This window comes from Patiria miniata, unplaced genomic scaffold (assembly GCF_015706575.1).
Source record: "Patiria miniata isolate m_02_andy unplaced genomic scaffold, ASM1570657v1 HiC_scaffold_21, whole genome shotgun sequence".
In the NCBI taxonomy this organism is placed as follows: Eukaryota; Metazoa; Echinodermata; class Asteroidea; order Valvatida; family Asterinidae; genus Patiria; species Patiria miniata.
The window spans coordinates 5520874-5536237 of NW_024037060.1; the positions used below are offsets into that span (position 1 = coordinate 5520874).

The 15364-nt window shown below is 37.2% G+C and overlaps 1 protein-coding gene across 34 annotated transcripts in view; it reads left to right on the plus strand.

Annotated features, from left to right (window-relative positions):
* LOC119729801 (leucine-rich repeat-containing protein 71-like) overlaps window positions 1–14622 on the plus strand; it is a 28853-nt gene extending 14231 nt beyond the window's left edge. For 4 of the 34 annotated variants that reach the window (XM_038202549.1, XM_038202569.1, XM_038202564.1 and 1 more), the window contains 9 exons: window positions 1880–1946; window positions 3895–3909; window positions 4534–4554; window positions 6154–6183; window positions 7277–7300; window positions 11060–11154; window positions 11732–11840; window positions 12721–12839; window positions 13685–14622. In XM_038202549.1, coding sequence (XP_038058477.1) covers window positions 1880–1946; window positions 3895–3909; window positions 4534–4554; window positions 6154–6183; window positions 7277–7300; window positions 11060–11154; window positions 11732–11840; window positions 12721–12839; window positions 13685–13810 — 606 coding nt within the window. In that variant the 3' untranslated portion in view covers window positions 13811–14622. The remainder of the gene's footprint in view (window positions 1–1879; window positions 1947–3894; window positions 3910–4533; window positions 4555–6153; window positions 6184–7276; window positions 7301–11059; window positions 11155–11731; window positions 11841–12720; window positions 12840–13684) is intronic. The other 30 variants (XM_038202552.1, XM_038202575.1, XM_038202562.1 and 27 more) reach the window with 22 other exon arrangements.
* Window positions 14623–15364: the final 742 nt, after the last annotated feature.

The following is a 15364-nucleotide window of genomic DNA, read 5'->3' on the forward strand; positions in this document are numbered from 1 at the left end:
CTCTGGAGAAATTCTTGCAGGTTTCTTTGGTATGTGGCTCTTCAAGGCTTCCACTAATTAACTCTAAAAAGAAAAAATATATAACAATTCTTGTAATCCACAGGTTGGCTGCCAACATACTCCTAACATTTTTTCCCCAAATAATCATTTTTTTCCAATAAATTAACAAATTAATTTCAGATAGCGTCTACTACAGCATGTGTGATGGGCCAGCATGCTTGAAAAGTGTGTTGGCAAAACCAATGTGGATAATAATACTTTTTTCAGCTGATATAACAGGATAATTTGCATGAATTCTACCCAAACTGTTTCATTTTTTTTGTTTACTGATGGAAATAATTTTTCAGTAGTATCCATTGCTCAACATTGGCCTGTCACACACCTGTCAATGTGAATATATATATTGCTAGAATTCTAACATGTACTTGGCATGCATGCAAAGCAAATTAACAAGCAACTTAAAGGGAATGTACATCATTGGCTTTTGCTGTAATTTTCAGAAATGAACTATTTGAGGGGTTAGTATAATAGATCAAATATTGTTACACTGACATGTTTGAAGTTTTGTGTTCGAAAATGCTTGAAAAACCAAGAAAAACAAAAAATGTTCAAGTAGTCTGGTTCCCTGACTCCACTAAAGATAAAATGGATCCATTTATAGATGCCGGAAAATTGTAAGGTAAGGGAACCAGTTTAGCTGACCTGCACCCGTTCATGAACATGTAACCAATAAGCAAACAAAATTTGGACTGAAGAAATGGTAAATTTTGAGCAGTAGTTGCTAAATAGTTAGGTTTTTCCAACGGTGGTCGGCCGACCACTGTTGGAAATGTATACAAAAATACCATTTTCTTGAAAATGACTTCACACCAGGTGCCATAATTTTACAGGATGCTTTAGACTGTCATTTACCTACATCCTAGCAAGGTATTTCGTAAAAACTTGGTAGTTTTATTTTTTGATGTTTGCAAATGTTGTACATGTATATTCCCTTTAACATTGGGTGTGATGGTTAAGGACAAATTAATTGTCTGTGTCTAAAAAGAAACTGTTGCCCTTCTTCATGTTGTTTTTACATTTATTAACCATTGTAGCTTGGAAATCTCTTTCTATAAAGCTAGCCAGCCCCTCCCTCCCTCCAATTAAAAAAAAGAGAAATTTCAACTGGAATGTTTTTACTCATTTATTGAAAACATTTGCGGTGTAACATTTTGTTCATCACAGCAAAACAAAAGTTACCTGAACATTTAGTGCGTATAGATTTGAATGTCACTGATGACATTTTGATACTGTCAATATATAATTATACATGTATGCTGTTGATTGTTTTGCTGTGAAAAAAAATCATACACTGCCGGGTATTATTGTCTAAGCTTTTTACTTTTCAATTGCACACGTCAAACAGTTACGACGTATTTCAGGAGAAAATCCTTTATTCTGTGGTTTTTGTTTGTATCTGTGCTTCACAACCCTTTTGCAAAATCCCTTCATCGTTCTTTGGTGGCAGGTTTTATGGTTTAAATTTTATGGATGAAAAGAGAGTGTACTCACACCGATGGGAAAAGTGCTTAAAATGATCAGTCCTTTTTGTAAATGCTGATATGGCTTCTTGTGCTAGCAAAGAGCAAAACAGTGGTTTTTTTTGGAAGTGGCTATCAAACATTTATAAAAAAAAATAAGTGGTAAATATGTCAACCAAAGTGGATAAAAAAGGTTTACTTCTTGTTTATAGGCCCTTGTAGCCCATAAACCAGAACGGTTTAACCTCTGGAATATGACTACCAAAACTTACATAGTTCAAACCGTCTGGTTTCCGTGGCAAACATTTTTGTTCTGAAGTTGTGTCTTGCTCATGTTTTTGCATTTTCCGTGACTACAGGACAGCAAGAAGGACAAAGACGAAGGGGCCAAAGGGGGAACCAAGAAAGACGACAAATGGAAAAAGGGTGAGTTGTGATGATTTACTGTCCATCAAATATCGCTATGCTTCAGAATCCATATTTTAAATTTTAGAGATTGTTTCTTTTTTAGTTGTAGACAAAGTTTGTGCATTTTGTTTGCAATGAGGTTTCATGGCACTGCCTTGCCATTAGGGCTAATGTCATTGAGCTGCTAAGAAGTTTGCTTTGAAAAGTTTTATCTGGTAGGCTTAAAAAAATGGAGTATCACTCACAAGCAAACCACATCACAAGACTTTTAGCTGGTAACCTATTTTTGCTTAGCAGATAGATTCTGTGCTTCACAGATTTCTGTGCTTCGTAGCTTCACAGATTTCTGTGCTTCGTAGCTCCACAGGTATTTCATCTGCTTATTAGTGGGAAAAAAAATGTTTGCAGCAAATCTGTATTGAGAGTTACAAGTGAAGTGACGTGTAGAATTGCCAAATCAGGCAAGAGGCCTATCTCTTTGAAAATGGACTATGCCAAAAAGACATTTCAACAAATTATTGTAATGGGCATGCGTCTCATTTTGTTGAAAGCCAGACAAGATATTTTTGGAACAGATTGTTCAAAAGTATTTAGCATATCTTGAATCAGATGGGCAGAGTGCCTAGAATCCAATGCCCCCCAAAAAGGATTTGTTTTGATTTGATTTTAAGAAGGGTGTATATAAAATAAAAAGGTTGGCCCTCAAATCTTTAAATTTCTTTTTAGCTGTGGGAATTCAATTGTTAACATTAAAATAGCCATGTATGAAAATGCAGAGGAAATTGTGTTGTTTGCAATTTTCTATCACAAATTTATTAGGACAAGGATTATCTTCATTGTTGTTACATGTACATTTCAAGAACTTATCATGTATGCACGACGCTGACTTGGAATAAACTGACTCTTTTTACATCATCATTTAATTGTTTTCAAACTTAGTAGGGAGTTTTATATTTCAAAATGCACCTTACATGTAGAAGCCAGTAGTTGAGGATATTGTGTGCTTTTCCTCATTGAGGTTGTTGGGGCAGACTCACCAAAAAAATGCAGTTCGTGAAAGTTCTGGGACGGATTGTGTGTTGAGTTTGATTTGGAATTGAGCACAGAAGTAGCTGCACTGTACATGTAGACACACAGGCTTGACAGAAAGTGTGTGATTCTTGAGGTGTCACTCTGCAGACAAAAGTAGTTTGTAGCAGGTTTTCTTACACAAGTTGAAGATTTTGCCCATGTTTAAAAATGTGTTAAGTTTGGCATCATCAAACATTTTCCTTTGTTGTATTCTAAATTCATTTGTCATGTGTGTGGGGTGTGATCTTCAATCTGTGTATCATCCAAAACACTTGTGTGACTTTGACAGACTTCCAAAGAAGCCGAACTGACACTTTTTAATAAAGTTTGGAAAACTGTGTAGAAGTAGAGTGTAGTCTTTGGAGATGAATTTAGCCAGTAGTTTAGAACTCAGTCAGCCAGTAGATAGATGGTTGAACTGTGTCCAGGGGGAAATTGTATGCACTGCCCATGATTGTTCGATGGTCCTACATTTTAAATTAAAAAGTGATTAAGTATACCTCTTTGGCAGCGAGTTCAAGTTTACAGTTCAGGGGAAGTGAAAATATTGTTTTGGCTCTCTGCACTACTGAAAACTACCATTTTTTAAAATTCATCATATCATTCTTTTTGTTAAAAAAACCAACTATTTTGACATTGCATACAATTTTGTCTTTCTTGGGACATAAATGTCCAGGAGTGGTGAAATGGGGTGCAATGTAGCATTTTGTTGGCTTTATGCTACTCTCAGAGATAATAAGTTATAAGTTTGAGCCCATTTCACCATTCCTGTGTTTTCTGTGATTTTAAAGCACTCCGGTTTTTGCGGTGCATTGTGTAGCTAGAAGAATAGTAGAAGCAGTATTTCAGATTAACTTTGTAGATATTTTCCCCTCCGATACATCCATGGAAAAAGGATCACACTCTATGGGTAAACCAACTTTTTTTGTATTTCTATTCTTGTTTCAACAAAATTAAATAAGTAAATTCCTCATATGTTATTTATTTAAAATGTACATGGTTTTCTTATCTAATAGGAACACCTTACACGTGACCATCATGATCATGAAAAAGAAATACTGACGATTTTAGAGCTGTTTCTTGTTTACTTTAACAAGAAAAAATAATGAAATGACTGAAGGTTTTACTTAGAAGTCATGCACACTAGGACTGCCATTGGAATTGTTTTTTTTTTCTCTCTCTTAAGAATTAAGATAAATTCCATGTATGTGCAGGTACAAATCACAAACTTGCAAGCTGCACAGTTTAACTTTGGGAGTTTAACTATAATTTTATGTAGCTTCTTGTTCAGACAGTCAATGATTTGAAATCAACTTGTCGAATCCGAAAACAGTCAAGACTCAAATGTTCATTCAAACACTTCAAGCATGGACTTTGTATTTTTTTAGCATCCATCATTGTATATTCCCTCAGCTAAAAACTGCAGCACTGCCCAACACTGCTTAGGTTTCGTAATTGCAATCAGTCCCCATTTCTCTACCATGATACAATAGTGTCTTGTTTCTTTTTTATTCTTTCCTCCTTCACTTTGCAGGGGCAAAAGCCGTCATGGCTGGTAAATAATCTGCACTTCTTCCAAGGACTCAGCTCCACAGAGCTGCTAAGCGCAGAAAATATCTGCTTAGCAATTACAGAAACCATGCACAAACAATAGATGACGCTTTTTAACTTTCGAAACTTGAAACTTTCAACATATCACGTAGGGTACCGGTACGTGTACTGGTTCCCACATGCCTGTAGGGTGTGACATACGTACAACTAACTTTATCTTCGTGTGCACAAACCAGTTGTGCTTCATGTGAGCATCAGGCACTGTTTTAACTTCCGTTCCAGTGTCTCATCCAACTCTCTCTTTGAGGGGATTCATGTGCACGGAGTTCATAGGCTACCGGCAGGAGTGGTTACCATTGATTGGTTTTTTTAGACTACCAAGTTTGCTAAGCATTTATATCTGCTGTAGCAGCTCTGTGAAACTGAACTCTTATTTTTTTTATTTGTAGGGAGAAACCATGGCTCATTGTTGCCCATACATTGCCACTGACATTGCTATGCAGGTCAACGCCTTCAAAAGTTCTCATCCTTGTCCTGAGTCCATCTGAAAACATAAACATCAATTATACAAAATCGAACACTGACCATTCACTATAGTAACTCTCAGGATAATTCTACCGACACATACTCTGTGTTTTTGTCTTCAGTGTTGAGCAGTAAAGCATTATCAGTGTTGCTCATATCTCAAACACATTTTGTGCAAGAAACACTCTGTTAATTAAAATGTTATTTGACAGGTTTTTTGTGTTTGTCTGTTTATTGAGAATCAGTAAATACAATTTTTTTTTTATGTTAATGGAACATAGTACTTACAATTCAAATTAAGTATTCAAATGTGTGAGGGAAGCAATGCAAGTCAAAAAAAGAATAATGTATTACATACATTTCGAAAATACATTATTTCCTAAAATGGACTTACTACATACACGTATGCGTTGTTCTTTGCGTTGTCATGGCAATGTCAACCATGTTGGATTACGCACTGAGTCATGTGATCTGCCACACATTAATCACCGGGTGACGTGAAACACTGAATGTAGCTTGCATGGAGCCTGGGCGAGTTGTCGAGCTAACACGCACCGCACAAAAAAAAGCCCTAACAGATTGGCACGCAGCACAACTCACACATCTGCACAGATATATATTGCCTCATTTGCCATGTTTGCTTTGAACACTATACATGTAGGCTTATTCCCGTTAAGTAAAATGAATGAATTCTTTATCTTGCACATTTATTAATGTATATGTACATGTATGAAGTATGTAACTTTGCTTCTGTCTAGGTTTTACATGTACATGTAAAAGGTTTTGCTGTGGCATCTGTTTTTTATGCTTACATTTTGATATATTTTGTTTATTTTTATTTTTATTTATTTTATTTTATTTTTTTATATTTTATTTGTTTATTGGGGGCATTATATGACACCTTTTGGTTGAACCAAAAAGTGTATGAAACAGTGAATTCAAAGGTGGTAGCGCCCGTAACATCTTATGGTGAAAGTAATGGACACTTGACTTCTACCCGAGGGTTCATGATGACATTCACAATGCCCTTTGACCTTCCGTGACCTCTGACTCTGTTTGCTACATCCCTCTCTTGCAGGTGGAAGTCGGTCGTCTATTGTAGGACTAAGTATGAACTCCCAAAGTTCCATATTTCTGAACCTGTTTTCTGACACCAAAAAAAAAAATGACAGAAGTGTTTCTATCATCGGATTAACCAACCATTTTTTTTTTTTTTCGCTAATCGAGTTGTTGCAAAATGAAAGCTTAATTTGTTTCCATTTGTTCATGTGGAATGTTTTGTTCACACAAAAGATTGGACAAAGAACCTTTATTCACACATTAGTGTTTTGATAATCTTTAGTTGATTGAACATTGCAAAGTGTTCCAGTACAGATATAATTGTTCAGTGCCTGTAACATCGGTACGTCAATTTACTTCTAACACGTGATTTATGTATGCAACAACTCATGCTCACATACATTACAAGGCATTCATAAATACCTGAGACAGTTTACCTAGTCCTATTGGTCAAGAGCCTGTCACTCGGCTGGTTTTAAACGGTTGATAAAACACCAACAGGTTTTAAACACTTTTTCCGGTGTCACATGAATTTAAACTCCTATGAAATCTGGTCCCAATAATACATGTATGCCCTTTTATTGGTTGAACCCTCACAATCTTCACTTTAGGCATGCACAATACTACCAATGAGTCCGTATTTCATAGAGTCCTAAATTCACACTACACCGGCACTGCCGCGTTTTGCGCCACATCGTGCAGTCCTCGCTACGCGCGTGCCAATCTCCATATAAGGAGATTTTTTAGTAGAACTCGCGCGAGGCACATACCAAATAAAGATAACTAGAGGAGTGTTTTACAAAACATGAAGTAAAGTTGTTTAGCAAAATCGTTGGAAATTTATAACTTTTGACTCGTTTTGACTTTTTGACTGAAAGGTATTTATGAATGGGAATAAAAAAGGTGCTTGGTCAGTGTTAAACAAGTACATTTACAACCGACTTGGGGCCTCGCCCCAAGCCGATATCCGGCCAAGCACATATTTATTCCCTTATTATATACACCAAACATCATTCCAAGTTTAATTATTAACCAACTTTTTACTTTTAATACTTGACTAAAGTGACTAATTTCTTTAACCTCCCTTTTTTGTTTGTATTTTTTACCTTTTCTTTTGTTGCTTGATGTACGTCATGTAACAGATACTTCGCGGCACGGTTCCAGAGGTTCAAACAACTTTATAATTTTCTTGCATGATGAATCAACATTCTCTGTTTTTTTTCCTCTTGTGAAGGGATTTTTTAAAAAGTGGACTCATTATAGTCAATCATTCATGCATGCCCACTCTTCATCGGTTCATACTGAGGAAACTTGGCCAAAAAGAGAGCTAGAATGCTGAATCAGTGTCATCTTCAAAAATAGTTTTTTTCTTAGTTTTAGTAACTTTTTGACGTGCTTGTCCTCCCAGTAAAAATATCCAACTTTATCATCGATTGAAATCCCAAAATTTGCTACAGAAATTTATTTTATTTTTCATTGGTGAAGAATTCTTAGTTGTGAGTGCATTATTTCATGTTAGTCAGTGGACGGAAGTCTGCAAAATCCACATTCAGAAATATATCTGTCATACAGAAGAAAGCGAGGGAGACACCTGAACGGGGACATTGCAAGTTGCCGTGGAGAACTTTAATTTGTGATGTTTCAGAAAGTTACACTTCTGTCCGTCAGAACTACGAACGATAACAAATAACCAAAAATGCAACAACAACAAAACTTGAAAGAACAAAAAATAACCATGTAGGCCTATTAAAAAACATGTAATTATTAGTTCAGGTGGCTTGATAGTAGAATTAAGGCTCAGGAAAAAGTCATTTGCACAACAAATCATCTTATTCATCTGTTGCCATGGTCACCAGGATCATTTTGGGTTCACTGGTTGCATGAACTGTTTCCATAGTAACTGTGGACGGTAATAAAAAAAGTGATGCATTTTTCATACCTCCAGTTTCTGTTCTCTCAAACTTCAAACTTTGAGGATCAATGTATCCATAAAGAAACTGATGCTGCATGTTATTCTTCAATTTTCATCAAAAGTCTTTGTCAGCTTTCTGTTCATATTGTTTGGTAATAGGTTACAATCTTTTCAAAGTACAAATGCCATATATGTGATCACATCATACATAACATATTGTACAACATCTGTTCATATTTACCACTATTAAACTTCACTTTCATCTCTTTTCATGTGGCTTTGGGTCTTGAATTCAAACATTATAAACCTGTGTTTACATGTAATTTTTAATTGTTATTTTTTGTGGGTGTGCTTTGTTACTAAATAAAAGTGTCAGATTTTTGGAAGGTTGTCATCTACCTCCAGCTGACCCAGAGGGCCTACAATATCTTTTTTTCAACTTTGTAATTAAATTTGTTTTTGGCATTTTGAAAAGCATCAAAGCTAATGTTTGAAAAACTTTTTCAATTGATCAGTATTTTTTTGTACGCGTCATATATCCAGATTCCAGGTTCATGTATTTGTTGCGTTAGACGTTTACAGACTTCTTTTTAGATGGAAAATGTGTGCATTGTAAAGAATATGCTTGGAATTTTCATTCTACTTGAAAGAGTTTATGGCGCTAAACAGTGGTGCAAATGCATCAAATGCTATGACGTGTATATTTCGTCCCCATGTACATGTATGCGGTCTTCTTTGAAGAATTCATTATTTTACATACTCATTTTGCATGGTTTTCGGTGCATGATGTTCAAACTGCATGAATTACTAACCTAGTTGCTATACATGTACACTGCTATTTAACACTGAATTATTCACTAAACTTAAAGTACATGTAAGGTGTAAAAGCCCTTTCCAAGCCCTTCTGTCAAAACAATTAACTTTTTTTTTTACATGTATCACAAAACCAACTGAAATTTTGTGTGATTATAATGACATCTGCAATTAGCAGAAGGTCGCTAGTCTTTGCAAACTTTCATAGCATCGAGTATGCGGTGCGTGTAAAAACTTACATCTGTGAAGTCAAAAAGGCCAATATTCAACATCCATTTTGTGTTAACCTCGCTAAATGTCCCTTCGCTGAACAAATTCAGTCACAATTTTTTCCTGTCCATGGTGCTTTGTACCATGGAATATTGACGCAAGCACTTGTCAAATCTGTTTTCCGTACAATGAGAAGTGAACAAACATGCAAATGACCAGGCCATTTTTATATTCCATTTTTCATTTCATTGTTTTGTTCCAATGAAGGTCGTTTGGTTTGCTATAAGAACCCACATTGTTTTCCACGTTTGTGCATTGCTTGCAAGTTGCTGTGCATGCCAACAATTTCATCACTTTCCACACCTAGCAAGTCATCCATGATTGTCAACCATATCTTTCATTTATTCCCTCCACATTTTTAGCATGATTATTTTGTGAGACCAGCACCAGTAAATGAGACTGGTATTTTCAAAATCTGATGTGAAATGTTAAACCTGGAGATTATTCTTATCTCAGAGTGACAACAGATTCATGAAGGGCCTGTACATAGCTCGAAAGCAGTGCTTGGAGATCGAGTTTTTCGTTTTTTACTACCAGGCAGCTTTTCAGATCTTGAAAACCTCAGTTACATTCCCTGTTGCTGGTTCACATTTCTAGAATTCAGCGTTGTAGTCAAGTCCATCGCAAGTCAATCACAAGTCAAACACAAGTCTGTCACAAGTTTGTCACAAGTCAATCACGAGACAGTCACAAGTCAATCTCAAGACAGTCACAAGTCCATCACAAGTGAAATGCATTCCTTTGTGATTGTTCAACCCTTGTTACTTGTTACTTGACTTGAGACTGACTTGTGACCTGACGTGTGATGTACTTGTGACTGACTTGTGATTGACTTGAGACTGACTTGAGACTGACTTGTGACTGACTTGTGATTGACTTGTGACTGACTTGTGATTGACTTGTGATGGACCCTACTACAACTCTGGTAGATTGCATGTGAATTACATATTGTGTCATCTGAGCTAGCCCTATTCCTATCTTGATTTCCATCTGTATGTTTTCCCATGTCTTGAGTGTGTATTGCATGCATGCATGTGTAGATCGCAGTAGAAATCTCGCTATAGATGAACAGTATCAGTACGCCATCGTCTGTGGTTCTCAACATGTAGAATTATTGCATTTGAATGAAAAACAAAAACTTAACATTATATATTGGCCAGGTGAATTGTTAGATCAGAGCATGGATCTGCAGTGAGCTTTCCATTGGGCTTGTCATATTAGTTGCAGTTACATTCAACTATCTAATATTGCAAGGCTGTTTTGAAATTTAGAAAAGAGCCTTTTGAAAAGTGGTGTACGTGTATTGTGTTTGAATTTACATGCACATTTAGAGGTGGAATGTGGAATGTTTTATCTAACAAGGATCACGAAGAACTCAAAAGTGTAAAATCTGTTTGAGTGTTTAAACCATATTGTCAGAATATCAGAAGGGAATCTGTTAAGCGAAATTTGCACTTCAGAAACCATAAATCTTGTCTTGCTCAGTTCTTTCCAAATTTCTTTTGTCGCACTCATAGGGAAAAATCTGTCACGACTCAAAATCGAAAACATTTTTGAAAGGGAATGCAAGAAAAGTGTCCAAAGAGTTGAACAAACCCTGACAGGCCTAAAGACAAGTAAAGAGTACATGTACTTTTAGATACTCCTCTCACCTTTTTTTAACTGTCTTGGAAAGTCTGACAATTTTTTGCTTTGAAAAATTTATTCCTGTCGTTCAATGAAAAAAAAAAACTCTCAATAGTATTATTGGAATTGGAGTAACAAAGGTAGATCTATCTAAATGATGCATGCCATGCAGTACCTCTTCAGACTTTGTCAAATCTCTGGTCCGCTTTTTCTTTCGTCTTTTTATCCTTCACTGTCCTTCCTTCCTTCCTGTCTTCCTTCCAAATTCCTCTCTCCCTTGATACCTACCACATACTGACCCTAGCTTCCCTTGTAGCTGAAACGGTCAACAAGACAACCAAAGGAAAGAAGACCACATCTTCCAAGGATAAGAAGGGAGGGGCCGCGCCCGAATCGGAGGTAAGGAGAACTTTCTCTGACAGAATATGACAAAACCAGGCAGCAGTGCATCATTTGCTGTTCATTTTATTTCTGATAAAGTGTGAATGTTTTCAGAGTGAATTTGGCAATAAGAGAAATGTTGGGGTTGTACCCATGTGAAAAGAACCTCTTGTGAGTGAGTTTATGTGGTTCTGACAGGAACCGTTGGGAAAAAGTAAATGTTTCCGACAAAAAAAGTTCTGTCTTGTTAGGAAACACTTTTTTTCAACCATTTTGTACTTAAACCAGAAATAATCACAAAAAGACATTCCCTTTCAATTAGTCAAACTGCTAACTTACTCATTCTTTTTATTTTCTTGTGTCCTTGAAAAAGGTATGGACAAATCACTTGGCTTGTCTTTGACCTTGAGGACGAAATCACAGTTGTCCAAAAATATCCTCAAAATGTCCCATTTTCCCTTTTTGGTTTTGGTCAGTAGGTTTATGAGATGCCACAATGTGGCTGGCCTATTTGTACACATTGGAAAAATATTACGTTATCTTCTCGAAGAGAAAACAATCCAAACCTCTGACTGATTTTGTTTTTCTTGTTCAGTCTCCTGACATGGTAGAAGCCATCAATCCTTTGCTGGATTCTGTAGAGTCTATTGATGGCCAGCTGTGGATCCCTGGCAATAGATCCATCATCAATCTCAACTTGTCAAGTAAGTACTCACGAAGCTACCGATCCAATTGTGGGAACCCCTAAGAGTGGCATTTGTAGTGGGCAGAAGTGACCATAACTGATGGTCAGCCTTTCCATTCTTTTTTCACACATATGTATGAAGAGTGGAAGTTGGTTTTTTTTAGTCCCTTTTTTTTTTAAGTCCTTTTATGTAGTTCAGGTAGATGTATATAGGACTTAACAAAAAAATACCATTAACCCTTCTACTGTTTGAACAGTTACAGACAGGCAAAATTCCATCCACTTCCCCTGCCATGCCTTTTACACAGGCTAGTCCCAAAAGTCTGGTCATATTTCAAGCATGCACTAAATTCGGCCAACAGACAAAAGCAGGCAACTGGTAGGCACAGCTGTCTTATCAATCACCTACAGTCAAAGCATAGCTGTATCAAGTTATAAACAGTCACAGCGGGTCAATCCTGCTTTATGTTGGCTGGGAGCTCTAAACTGTTGGAAACAGTCACTTGATTGATTTTGACGGCAAGATTCTAAGCCAAGAGACTTGGCACAGAATGTATGTTTGCATTGGAGGGTTGATGTATATGTTGCTTTCTTTAGAATCTCCCATTTCTAAAAAGTCACCAAGTTTTGCCTCATTTGGGAAATGCCCTGGGCATTAAGCATTATACCCTGAGGAAAGTTTGGTACTTTCTAAAGGGTAATTAAAATTGTACTTTTTTTATATAAAAAAAAGTGAATGAAAAACATCACACCCTTTTTTTTTTTTTACCAAACCTCTCCAAATATTTGTTTTACCCCACTCCCCTGAAAGATGGATAACATTCAACATCTGTTATCTCCCTTATCATTCTTCTCTCTGATGATGTAATGTGCTATTTATATCTTGGTTTAAATTACAGGGAATGAGATTGGTGAAGCTGGTTTGAAGTCTTTGCTGTTAGCGTTGCAGTACCAGATCACGTTAGCCAATCTGGCCCCCCATCCGGCACTCAAGGGGCTTATGAGGCTGTCGCTCGGTGTAAGTCTACATTACTGATGCACGTGTGGTCTAGCGGTGGAGCACGTATGGTCTAGCGGTGGAGCACAGGATTCATGATCGTGAGGTTGTGGGTCCGAGCCCCATCGTGGACATGCGTGTTGTGCCCTTGAGTAAGGCGCTTTACCTCAATTACCCTTCTCAACCCAGGTGTTAAATGGGTACCGGCATTATTCAATGCTGGGAAGGTAACAGACTCGCTGTGGAGGAGGTGTGGCGATCCCCCCACAGCAGCATATGAGTCTGGCCCAATCGCTAAAGAAAGAGAGATGGGCACTCCGTTCCTGTGAACACAGGTTCGCCCCCTTTACCTTTACTGATGCAGAAACAAATTTCCAAACTTGAACAATCCAATAAATATGTTAATTTTTATTTTTTTTCCCCAATTGGTACACTTGCTTTTTGTCTCCTATCCAGTAAGTGAAAACATGCACCACTTCTCCTTGTCAAACAACACTTCTCCTTATTAAAGAGACCAGTAGGCCTCCTCTCAAATTTTATTCTTGCAGTACACTGTAGTAAAAATGTTGCCAAACTGCCTGATTAAGGGTCCACGTCACTGAGGTGGTACAGTGCTAAGCTGCATATCGGACACACTTTTAAATTACATGTACGCTTATATCATTGAGGTTGAACCCTGAGGTGCCATGTGAAACTTTACCAGAAATCCTCAAGGTAAACCTTGAGTCGCCTCTCGTTTATTTTGCGTCTTCCCCTTTCCAAGTCTATAGCTCCAGGATGCACAGCTGTCCGGAGCTTTCAGGATGAACTCGACCGACATTTTACCCCAGCCTCACCCTGATTTTATTCTGCCTTCTCCTCCACAGAGAAACCCAATCCGTGCGGACAGTGAGGCCTACCAGAAGTTGCAGGACCTGCTGCTTACCCGAGATCCCTTCTACAAGCCGCAGGCTAAGAGCCCTGATGGTGAAGTCCAGTCACTTGTCGGCTGATCGGTCTTCAACAAAAACTTCAGACAACTGAGGAGGAAGCGTATGGCGCCCACAGTGCAATTGACCTTTCGCAGTAGAATCCTGTTAGAGCCGCGTCAACACAGCTTGTGAAATATTGTCCAATTACATAATATACAAATCGATGCAGAACCGAGACAAACAAAACTGAGCGCACACAAAATCCACAGGGTTGTCTAAGGGGTGTGGACAACTCGCAAACGACAATAGGTCAATTCTAAGGGTTATCAACAGGCTCGGAGCAAAACCACATAATACCAAAACATCTTTTCAATTTACCCTAAAATAATTTAACCCTAAATATTTTTTTCTTCACCTGGGGTTACTAAACGATGAAATGATGGTGAAATATAATTCCGTCCCCCAAAACACCCATTACTCGGATTCATATTTGTAGATCCTTATGATTTTTGTTTTGTCCCGCAAAGTTAAAGACGTTTGTTAGGCCGTTTGTTTTTCTTATTCAGTTGCTTTATGACTAAGCTTTTCACATGAAAGTTTCTATAGGAAATGTCAACTCATTTCAATAACTATTTTATGACAAAAAATAAGCGTCTTGTTTTTGAAAACCGAGTGAAAACGCAAGTTACTGTATATCAGATGAAATGGCCAACCCATAATGTTCTTGAAAGTCCGAGTTATACTCTTTCAACAATGAATTATACTTGTTAACCATCTGTTTTGTGAAGTGTTTTTAAGATGCGTAATTAATATATTTCCATTTAATTGCTGTATATAATCTTTGTACATAACTGAAAGAATTTTGTACTGAATTAAAGGTTTGAAGATTCCTAGTTCAGTTTTGCCTGTCCCTTTCTTTGCTTGTACATGTATGTCATGAATAAGTACTAGCCTGAAGTGGCTCCACATGTACAAGTTTTTTGGGGGATGAGAAACTAAAAATATGTGGTCTGCCGGCATTCTGCAGGTTGTGGGTTCGAGTCCAGCCTCGGTTATGGTGCGAGTGCAAGGCACTTTGTCATACAATAGCTTCTCCCCACACAGGAGTTAATGGGTACCTGTGAGGGCAGAGATAGTTGTGATTGATTGTAGTTGGTTTGTGCTGAAATGGCAGGATCGAGCTGTATACTCCCACGGAGCCGAGATGGTATTTGGAATTTTAAATGAGCAGGGGTAATAATGATGTAAAGCACTTTGACCTTACTTAAAAGCGCTTTATAAAAACCTGTTACATGTATTATTACACCACAAAAAAAAAAACCACTGCAAAATTGTTGATGGCTTTTTTATTTTGTTGAACTGCTAAGAACTCTGTCTAAAAGAACACTTTAACACAACTTTTACAGCACTGAGCCTATCAAGATTGGTACACTATAAGATGCCATATTCAACAATGTAATGTTGAAGACTTGACGGTATTTTTTATGAAAAGTTGAACAATTATGCTCTGGAAAAAATATGGGGTAAGATCCTAAATTCTAAAAATTGTACCAAACTATCATGTCCATGAGTGCATGACACATTTAAGCTCATTTTTCTATGAACTTGCTTTCAACTATATGAAGGACAAATATG